Consider the following 11,972-nt stretch of genomic DNA (forward strand, 5'->3'; position numbering starts at 1 on the left):
AAATAAAGTAGCTTTATATTGTTAATCAAGAAATAGTGACAATATAATATAAATAATGCACTTTAATATTTTAGTTATGTCTCTCCATGTTACTTCTAATTTATAAGGTGAAAAATAAATTAAAAACAAATGTTGGGATTGCAAAACTTAAGATTTTAAATGTTGGCTCATTTTGAAAAAAATGTTTTAGCAAATTCCTTCAATGCTAATCAAAGAATGTTTACTTAAGCTTAGTAAATTAATACATAAAAAGTTTGAATTCTAATTATATATATATACACATATTTAATTAATCACTTTTTTATCCCACTAAGATTTTTAAGCTATTTAATTCAATCTAAATTAAAATTATAAATTAAATTCAATCTAATGATATTTCAATCTAAAGAAATGTGTATTTTGCTTTTTAAGTACTTTTATTTCTTTTATTTTATAGTTGCATCTTGATTAAGTATAATTTATGTAGATATTTAGTATTCTGTAAAAAATGCTATTATAAACAAGCTAATTAGATTTTCATTGTAAGTTAATTATTTGTCTTAGATGTTACAAACTGAAATTTTATGTTTGTTTAAAAATTCAAAAGTAAAAATGCTCCATAACTTTAAAAGCAAGTTAAACCTTAAATTTTTTTAAACTATAAAAATTAAATTAAAATTTTATCAAAATCTTTTCATGCTTTTACTTTTATAAAAAAAGGAAAAAAAAACTGTCCGTAAGTTGTTAACACAAAATCTATTTTTGCCACTTTGGCAAAAACTGGCAAAAACCTATTTTTGCCGGGCGGTAAAAACCGTGGTTTTTTCCATGGTTTTTTCTGCCCCCGGCAAACACTTGCCAACTCTGGTACAGTTGAGCTCTCTTAATACGATCACATTCAATACGAAATCGCGGCTGAAGCGAACAGCTTTAAAAAGTTGTTAAATTTGTGTTGGAATTTTAATTTTATTTTGTCATAATGTATTAACTATTTTATTTGCTCAACCGTATGCAAATCTCCGTAGCTTAAGAAGGTATTTAAGCAGTCGACTGTATCTACGTGGGAGTGATTCTATGTGTTGGTTTTGTGTGTTTAACATGTTCTGTAAATACTTTTATTTTACATAAATTCTTGAGTATAAGAATAAATATATTTTAACTTAATATGATAGTTATCTCCCAGTCTCTAACTACACCAGGCAAGGGCACTGCATGCATAAACTCTGCTACTTATCAGAATAATTTGGCTTGCTATCTAATTAAATTTAAATTTTCACATATAATTACGTACATTAAATTGAAAGTTCTACTGCGTCTGTGATCGGGAAAGATGAGACTTCTGAAGATTTCGACCCTCACAGTGATCCCTTCCCTTTTCCAGATGCTGCGGTCAGGATGCACGGGCGAGACAATGTCCGAGTGTACAGTACTTCCTTCGTGCCCATGTACTATGCCCTGCCGAAGAGAAAGTCAAGTGCCACATGAAACTGGTCTGCCTCAAGCCCCTGGAGAAAGTGAGTGTATATCACTAGCTAGTATAAAATAAAAAAGGAATATTACATTACTTTGTTACATTATGATGCATAATCATCATACTTCATAATACATCATAAAAATATAGTACATAACTTTTTGGTTATTTTTAATAATAAATAAACAATGATACTATATGATTAATTTCAGTTTTCCATTGAAAATAGCGCAGTTGGAAAAATAAATATTAAAAATATCAAAATATCGTGATATTTTCAAAATAAATATCAGATATATATCGTGATATATATCGGCAAACCTTGATGTATTACAGGGGTGATTGTGAGTTCATCAAAAAATACCTGAAAGTTTCAAAGCGAGAACGGGGTGGGGGGGGGGGGGGGTAATCTTTGGCCACTATTACTTAATTGCCTTTGGCATAGTATTAAACAGTTCTGAGTCAAAATATTGTGTGTACATTTGATTAAATTTTTAATGGGTTACAAAGTTACTTTTGAGCTGGTGTTATATAAATTATCTTGACATTTGTCCATCTTAAGGGATAGGTGTCCATCTGAAAGCTCTTGCAGGTATATTTGATGATTATTATATAATTTTAAAAAATGTGGAGGCAGGGGGATAAAAGCATAACAAAAACAAACATAATTCCGGTATTTTCGGACATAAAAATACCGGAAATACGTCCGAAATACCGGAAATTCGGTAAAATACCGGAACACAATCACCCCTGTATTAAACTTAAAAATCTGTTGACGATTTGTGCTTTTCATGCCTTACTTTTGTTTTTTATTCAACCTCAGTGTGTGTATTGTCGCCTCATAGCAACAGTAAGATATCTAATCCTAGAAATAACACTAAGATATCTTACTGTTGCTGTGAGGCGTGACGATATGCGAAAAACAGAAATTGATGAGCATTTTAATATTTATGAAAGTTATGTGGCATATGTCGAAAGTAAACTGTGATTTCTGCCAAATAAAATCAACTCGACGTTAAATCCCGGTTATCACGAATTTGCCGTTTCAACTGCGCTTGCGTGCGGACTTTGCTGATTTCAAAACTCTTGCTCAAACTAATTAAAAACATTTTAAATTTTTTAATAAATATGAGATGACAACAGATAAAAATTAGAAATCACAAAGTTTTCTCTGATTTAGTTTTTACGCCACAGTAAAGATTGAGTTTTGCATCTTAATCGTTAATGGATTCGGAGTCTGATTTGTCTGTCCCTTTTCAGGACCAAACTTTTAACCTCAGAAGAGCGTACTAGAATGGCAGCATCACTTCTAACACAAAGCTGAACCTTCAACCTAAATAAAAATGTGTAATATTAAGCTTTTTACGCCTAACGTAAAATATCTGCAAAAGACGGATATCTGTAATATTCCAATCATTTTTGAAGTACATAAAAATTATTGGAATATTACAGACTTATTATTGGAACAATTCGTACAAACGTAATTTCGTACAAACGTAAATAATATTCCAATAATACAAATTTATTGTTAAAATATTATTTACGTTTACGTTAAATAAATATTTCCAAACCAATAAATATTGAAGTGTCGTTTTTCTCTTAAGATTATCAGTTATTCATATCCGTAGTTTCATATAATGTATCACGAAGTCGTTGTGAAAATATTCTAATCGCATTCATTAATTTGTTGGGACTCTCGCTCAGCCTAAATATAAACAAGCAACATGAAATCTCAAAACAGAAAGCCCAAAAAGCAAAGTCCGAGCGCAAGCACAGTTGAAATGGCATACTTGTGATAACCGGGAATTAACTTCTAGTGTGTATATCCAAAGCATTTCTTCCTGCAGCTGTGGAAATGATGACTTGACTCATTTTGGTAGATACAGTAGAAGACCGTTATAACGCCAACCTGTATAACGCAATTCTCTATAAACTGCACAACTTTTCAGAAGCAAACAATTAGTTTTGGAAGCTTAAAAAATCCGCCTGTTTTGATTTGCAATCATATAAATTATTAGGCCAATTAAATTTTGAGACAGTTTATCATCTTTCCGTCTTAATTCAACGCTTTTAAATGAAAATGAGTTCTCACAATAAACAGAAAATATCTGATGACTCTTGAAGATGCAGCTGTTATGCAAACCATGAAGCCAGCAGAACTGCAGGATAATTCACTTTCTTTCGATTGTGAAACATATTTATTTGAATTTCTAACTGTAATATTGGTACTTTAATACTCATTGCAGATAAAACTCGTTCCCAAGTGCTAATATATAGATATATTCTGATTATTAGTTTCAAAATTTGTGAAATGATCTATGTAACGCAAAAACCTGTGTAATGCAAAAGCTCTGGTCCCGAGGTGTGCGTTATAACGGTCTTCTACTGTATTACATTAGAATGGTCTGTCTTCTAGAGATGAGTTCGAGCTTGTTTTTGGAAGTCCGAGCTCGAAAATTTGTAAACCGTTCCTGGTATACTGTCTCATGTCAGAATTCAAGCCTGCTTGCTTTTGAATCAAAAACTCTCAAAACCGAACCCACTAGTGTCCGACGTAGTTTTTCTGTTCAGCTGTTGTTTTATTTTGTATCAACCAAAATGGGCTCTTATATTGCAACAGCGATTGGTTCCAAGCATTTTTAATAAACCTGCCCAGTAATAAAGATCATTTTATTAAAACTTTTCTCTAGATGCTCTGTTTCAGAGTTGAATGAATAAGTATATTTTATTGTGTATAAGTAAACGCAAAAAAAAACGTTATACAGGGTTCGTACGGGTCACGGAAATCCTGGAAAGTCATGGAAAAATAATAAACAAATTTCAGACCTGGAAAAGTCATGGAAAATTAATATTTTCATTAAAAGTCATGGAAATTTATTTAAAGTCATGGAAAAATGTCTTGGGTAGTAAGAGAATAACAATAGCTAAAAGTGCGATAGAAATGTTGAGTGATTCAGTAATATTGCATATAAATTGAACAATCCCGAAAACAAATCCGAGTTTGGAATCCAATTTCATCTGCTTCTGTAGCATCCGCTCGCCTTTTTTTGCAATGTGATGTTTCTACCGGGGCATCTCTAATTTTGAATTCACCATTATTTTTGACACTTCTTATATTTTATATTCTGTAGTAGTGGGGTTGCACGTTCTTGATTTTGCCATGCTCTCTCAATTCAATTGCACCCGAGTTTGTTTCTACTTCTTGTAAAAAATTGATTAGGAAATTTATCAGTTTACATACCTGCCAACCCTACTGGATTTTCCGGGAGACTCCCGGATTTTTAACATTTCTCCTGGTCTCCCGATATTTAATGAAAATCTCCCGTTTTTTATTAATCTCTAAAAAAAATCCCTTCATTTAGGGACTTTCTTGATAATGAAAAAAATAAACCCCTTTAAAAAAATTTTATATCCTTTTAGCGCTTTTACTCCATGGTTTGAAAGTTTCCTACTTAATTTCAAACTTTACCACATTGGAATCTGGCAACATCAGTTCTTGTTTACATTTGTGATCTCGTTTCGCGCGTTCATGAGTTGCGAAGCAAAGAAGATTTGGGGGGGGGGGGGGGGGGGGGGGGTTAAGTTATGATGTCAGTTAGCAGAAAGCCAAAAACCTTTTAAGCAACATACAATTGTGAATTTCTATTTTTGAATTGGTCACCCAAAAGTGACCATCACATATTTTGCGCAATGTTTTGTAATGACTTCAGCATTGCTCATGGTGGTAAGGTCAAGCAACTTGCATATGATTGTACTTTAAGGGATAATTTAAAAAAATCCTTAAATCCCTTCAATAACATGGGAAAAAGCGATATTGCGCCACATTGAAAAAAATCTACTGGATTTTTTTCTTTGAATGTTGGCAGGTATGAGTTTATCTTAATATGTTGAAGGCTTTAGAAAATGAAAACTTTAGTCAGGCAATAGAACATAGAAATAGGGGAATTCTAAAAAGTGGTGCTCAGCATAGAGCTCGCAAAACTGATCCTTGTGGCCAGCTGAAATATTTAGTTTATAAAAATGAAACTTAGAAGAGAAATGAATTTACTGAAAAACATGGCTTTACTTTAAAGAACGAATATATTGTCAAGATACATGGGTGATTAGATGCACTATTGACACCAAAGGGCAATGTTTTTATGAAGTAAATTTATTATTGGAAACTTAGTAATGACTCATTTAATTTTTATCCCATTCATTACTATTCGGCCCTATTTATAAAACATTTATTAGATATTTTAGACATCAGTCACTGTATTTTTACAGCATATAGTGAAACAGCATTCACTATATTTTTACTTTACTTGAATTTATATGATAAAGACAAAAAAGAATAATTTATCAGTTTCTGCAGTGCGTGCACTGATATTTTTTAAGTCACAAGTAAGTGCTCCAATGAGATAATGGCACCCTTGTAAAAGTTTTTCTAATGCCCATTTCCAAAAATTGGCAAGTTTGACATTAAATAGTACTATTCTCTATGTGTAACAAGGTCATGAAAAATTTTATGAAGTCATGAAAAAATCTTGGAAAAGTCATGGACATTTTTTACCCAAATTGAGTACGAACCCTGGTTATATAAATTTTTATATTTTCAATCTTTCATTTTACGGTTTATGTTTTGAAAAAAAAGTATCGCCTTTTGATACCACCTTTTTTTTTGTTGTTGTTGTTGTTGCAAAATGCGCAATTGCTAGGGGATTTATTTACCCTGCCTTTGGATAAATACCCAAAAATATTTACCTTTCGGCTGGAATTGACTGAGCTGGCGGTGTATTTCATGTATTTCTGCCTTAGCCCTGGCTATAGGGCGGTAACTTACTGAATATACCTGCCTTGCCTGCAATATTCGAGTTGAACCGAACCATTGTTTCGGTCACTCCTCTGGTCAGTGCTAATTCTGTATTAGCTACCAGTTTGTTTGGCACTCTTGCCTTCCTTAAGAGGTTTTCCACTTCCAGCTCAGTTAGTCCTATGCCGGGCTGATGAGTGCTAATAAGCACGAAACTGCAGTCCTCGGCTGGAATTGACTCAGCTGGCGGTGTATTCCATGTACATATGTATGTATCAGTTTTAGCAACTATTTCATATTTAAATTAAAAAAAAAAAAATCCTATTCACTTTTTGCATTTTTTTTTTTTGTAAAATACCCAGTTTTTGGGTATTTACCCAGGCCTTGGGTAAATACCCAAAAAATATTTACCGATCCACATCACTAATCATAGCACCATTGTTCATTCATTATTAAAAATAGCCAAAAAAGGATGTACTGTATTTTTACGAAGTGTGTTAATTCATCATTAATATAACATAGTAACGTAATATTCCTTCTTACTTCATATTCATAAAATGATTAGCGATGTAAAAATTTCAATTCGTATTAAAAGTGCCTCATTAAACGTTTGTAGGAAAAAAAGAAAATGTCTTATGACTGTGCACCGACGAATGCATATTTTTTATTTCTGAATCATAAAACTGTGCAAAAGTAGCTAACACAAAAAAAAGTGAGTAAAACAGCTAATGTTAAATGATCCCCATTAAAATTGATAAAAATGTAAAAGGAAATATTAGATATCAGTTACGAAAGAAACCTTATTTTCAAGTCTACATATTGTAATAATAATATTAAAAAACAAAGAATGATTTTAAGGATGTGCATTTTCTATTTCGACGACTTTAGTTTGTGCCGATTGAAAATATCGGATATATATATCGAAATACAGTGAAACCTGTGTAAGTTGACCACTTGCGGTGCAATACTTTGGTGGTCAACTTTGACAGGTGGTCAACTTATAAAGGGGATAATGATTATTATTAATATTATTTTTATTTTTTTGTAAGTCTTGCACCATGTATTCATTTTTTGCCTAATTGACACTTACTCTTTCTGTTCAACTCACTTTCATTGTTTAGCATTACTTTGAATCAATAATATAAAATGTTATTCGAATATTTTTAGAGATTATTTTCCCAGAATGATGTATAGTATGTTATGAAAATTTAAAATTTCAGTAAATTGATCAAAAAAAAAAATCTTATTGTTTATGTAAAGTTAATCATTTTGTATTAATACAGTCGGACCTCCATATATCGAAGTAGCAAATTGCCGAAAAAAATTCGATATGCAGAAATTTCGATATATGGAAACGATCTTATTTTATCATAAAAGCATCCTAAAACATTAAAATTAAAGCTAATTTTCGTGTATGAAACCCATTTTATAATTTATACGAGTATCGGATTAAATTAAAGTTAATGATTAAAAAATTAACAGAAATTACATTTTTACGCCAACTATTCATCTTCATATTCTTCGGCAATTCATCTTGATCGCACCATTAGGAGATTTTCGTTTTAACAATGTGATCGAGAGAAAAGTAAAAAATCAATCTACTTAACTTGAATGATTTTTACTGAAGATAAGAAGACTAGAAATTATAATCAACAAACAAAAGGGATAATTTGAAACTGATTTTACAGTGTTACTGGTTACAGCTAAGATTTGAAATAAACTTGAGGGAACTTAAAACTTCAGAACGGAACAACGACACAGGCCCTTAAACCCAGGTTTTTTATGAGTTCCGTAGCAACCTTTAGTAAACGTAATTTTCTCATCTAACCTTCATTTTTCATGAGACAAACAGTCTAAAGTGGAAAAAAAAAAATCTACGAATGTCTCGAAAATATTTCGATACATAGAGATATTTTCGATATATAGAAACAATTTTTCTATGTAATGAACATGGAGATTTGCTGGGATTTCGATATATAGAAAATTTCGATATGTGGAAGTTCGATATATGGAGGTTCGACTGTAGTTCCTAAAAAATTATAGTTAATCAAAAAATAAAATTTTTTTCGCTTAACAACAGAAGAAAAACAAGTTTGGAGAATAAAAGGGTTCTTAGTAGTTTTCCCATGTGGTTAAACTCAAAAGGAGGTTTAGTTATGCTGCTGTTTCATCAGTTGGTAAAATGCTGGTCTGGCATCAAAAATATTCTTGGAAAGCTATAAAAAAAATAATAAAAATAATAATTTGTTGAATAAAATTTTTAAAAATAAACCAAGTGGTCAACTTACAAAGGGTTTTTTTACAATACTCCAAACCAAACTTGGTGTTCATTAGTGGTCAAGATAGAGAGGTGGTCAAGTTACAGAGGTTTTCTTTCATTATATAAGATAGGACTAATTCCGTTCCTGACAAAAGCGGTCAACATAGACGGGTGGTCAACTTACAAAGGTGGTCAACTTTACAGGTTTTACTGTATCCGATATTTTCGAGCCCTGGCTATTTGTACAGTAAATGATTGAATCTATGTCGAAATCACAAACATTGAAAAGCTTTCATCTTGCAGGTGATTGGCCTCCACATGGTGGGTCCTGGGTGTGACGAGATGCTCCAGGGTTTCGCCGTGGCCATCAAGATGGGGGCCACCAAGAGACAGTTCGATGACTGTGTGGCCATCCACCCCACTTCAGCCGAAGAGTTGGTGACCATGCGATGACCCCCTCATCCGACGACTGCGATTTTTAAAACGTGTTCTCCTACGATGCAGTATGGAGCCTCGAGTTCGGAATGATCCCCGGACTGCAACTTTTCCAGATTTTAGATCTTGACTGAAAGATGACAAAAATTAGGACGTTGTGTGTGTGTGTGAGCAATCGGGGGCCGTTCGTTAGTTGTACGTAAGGATGGTTTTGGCAAATTTTGACCAGACCTCATGTAAGGATACGTAAGATTTTTCAAATCCCTCTCCCTATTCCATACCTGCCAACCCTTCCGGATTTCCCGGAAGTTTTACGGATTTTTATGTCCTTTTCCGTTTTTCCGGTTATGAGCAAAAATCTTCCGGATTTTTCACGTTTTGTAGGAAAAATAATTATCTCGCCAATTTTGGCGCTAACGATACTTTTGTGGAACGCGGCACCGCGTTTCCGGCCAAGTAGCCGAGGAAAGGTTGCCGTAAGAGAATGGTAGGTGAAGAAGTGATTCAAGATTATGACGTCACGGAGTGATACGGGGCATGACTTGATCGGGATCCAATCAAAGCGAGCGTCGCGGCGGGCAACTAGGGGCACAATTTCGGCGCCAATTATCTTCTCATTCTCTCAATTCGAGCTGTTTTTGCTTCGTTCTTTTTTTAAGATGAGTAAGAAATGTTATTTCCAAACTTTTAAAGAAAGCAATAAAAGTAATATTTACTAAACGAAAGTAAGTTCAATTGATATAAAATTCATAACTAATATATTGTTAAATGTAAAGAGGGTAGGTGTCCTGTTTGATTTTATTTTGCAATAAAATCTTGTATATAAAAATTAAAAAATCTTCCGGATTATTTTGGCAGGTATGCTATTCTTACGTAAGATTCCATTTTGTTTTTCAAAATGTTCAAATAACGAATCTTACACATCACTGGAACGGTTATTGAATTCCCTATAATTGAATTATTTTTACAAACCATTTTGTGCAAAGAAATATTTAATAAATTGTTGGGATCTAGACTGAATGTTTTTTCAACATTTTTGTATATGATGCAATACTAGTCAGGGTTGGCAAGGTTTTGGGCACTATGGTAAAAACCACAGTAAAAACCCTGGTTTTTACCGTCCTGTCCAAAACCCTTGTGTCCAAAACTGTCTGAAAGTGTCCAAAACTATATTTAAAAAAAAAAAAATTGTATTCTGTGAGAGAACATCAAAAACTAAATAAAATGTATCAAAGCAATGTTTTATATTGAACATTTATTCAATGAGAACAATCGACTTATTTATGCACCTGATTTTAATCTAGTTACATAGAAGTTGAATTCTTGATTAAAATTTCAATTTGCATGCATGAGTTGATTTATTTATTTATTTTTTTCGATATTAGCGACCAAATTTCCTTATATTTATGTATGTGTACAAATGAAATCAGGGTTGGCAAGGTTTTTACCATCCTGTTCAAAACCTTTGTGTCCAAAACTACGTTTTGAGAAACTATATTTTGTGAGAAAATATCAAAAACAGAACAAAATGTATCAACATTATTTTTTTGACTATTTAATATATTTATTCTATGTGAACATTCAAGTTTAAAGTTATATGTAGTTTATTTATGCAGCTGATTTTAATCTAATTATGTAGAAATTAAATTCTTCATTAGAAATTTCAATTTGTATGCAGAAGTTTTTTTTCCCTCCATAAACCAAATTTTTCAACATTTATGCATGTGTGCAAAAGAAAGTATTCAAAATACAGTGCAATAATTGACTTAAATGCAATAAATTTTTATAGTTACAGAAAGTATTATATTAAAAATATGAACTAAAAAAAGAATAGCACGAGTTTTATAACATAAGTGTTTAACCATCAGTTTTTTGTTCTCTAATCTATGATTTAAAAAAAAATTTCGTTATGACATCATGCGAAACTTATTTGAAAAAAACATTAAAAAAATTAAACACTTTTTTATTTATTTTTTTTTTTTTTTGTATTTAAATACTGCACATTTAATAACATTCCTTTGAGTCATAAATGGAACTGGAATTGGTAGTGTTGTGAATTTCTTTTCATAACCCTACCAACTGTTATATAAGGGAGTTTTTATGTAATAGTTATTGACAAGTTTTTTAAGTAAAATATTTTTTAAATGAACATTGGAGAAAAATATCATCAACTACTCGTTAATTAAACCTCATTAAAATTTATATTTATGCATTACGAATATTGCAGTAAATAAAGATTGATTAGATTACACCGCTTTAGCTTTGGCATAGTTTTGGACAGTTTTAGACAGTTTTGGACAGTTTTAGACAGTTTTGGACGGTAAAAAAACCCAGGTGTCCTGTCCTAAACCAGTTTTGGACAGTCCAAAACCCAACCCTGATATTAATCTTTATACATAAATGGCTACTTCCGTATGTATATATATGTATGTCCCGGGTAATCTTCAAAACTACTGGACCAATTTCAAACCATTTTTTCACCATAGATAGCTACATTATCAGGGAGCAACATAGGCTGTAATTTATTCCTAAAAAACTTAGTTTAAAATCTTTATGATGGAAAACAGTAAATGTCATGTAATTTCCCCATTAAATGATTAAATACAAAACCCATTGCTACATAAAAATTCGTTGCCTTACAGCAGCAATATGAAAAGTAATCATAATGAAAATTTTGAATCGAGGCTTCTCTGGAGCAAACATGAGTTTAACGTCATTTAAACGTTTGGAAACTCTACTTTTTGCACACTTAGGGAAACATAGTAGGGAGCTTTTTTTTCCTTTCTTTTTGTGTGTGTGTACTATTTAATTAAATAAAGCGCACGGTTCTTTTACTGATCTTTGTTTTTGTTAGTTCATATTTTGGAAGTTCTTCAAATTTTTTTTATGCTTCGATTCGTGCTTTCGTTTCTAAATGAATACTCGTTCGTTCTTCATACTTATTGCTATTTTACTTTTATGGGTAAGGAAGAAGCTCGATTTTCAATCACGTCAAAGCAGTGTGTTTTCAGTTCTTTCAGTTAAAACTACAAATG

The 11,972-nt window shown here is 32.0% G+C and overlaps 1 protein-coding gene across 1 annotated transcript in view; it reads left to right on the plus strand.

Moving 5' to 3' along the window:
- LOC129232378 (glutathione reductase, mitochondrial-like) overlaps positions 1–9,332 on the plus strand; it is a gene marked incomplete at its 5' end in the record, with an annotated part of 33,096 nt that extends 23,764 nt beyond the window's left edge. Inside the window, 3 exon segments of the mRNA XM_054866527.1 lie at positions 1,361–1,435; positions 1,438–1,493; positions 8,806–9,332. Of these exon segments, the coding sequence (XP_054722502.1) occupies positions 1,361–1,435; positions 1,438–1,493; positions 8,806–8,955 (281 nt within the window).
- Positions 9,333–11,972: the final 2,640 nt, after the last annotated feature.

This window comes from Uloborus diversus, unplaced genomic scaffold (assembly GCF_026930045.1).
Source record: "Uloborus diversus isolate 005 unplaced genomic scaffold, Udiv.v.3.1 scaffold_12, whole genome shotgun sequence".
NCBI lineage: Eukaryota > Metazoa > Arthropoda > Arachnida > Araneae > Uloboridae > Uloborus > Uloborus diversus.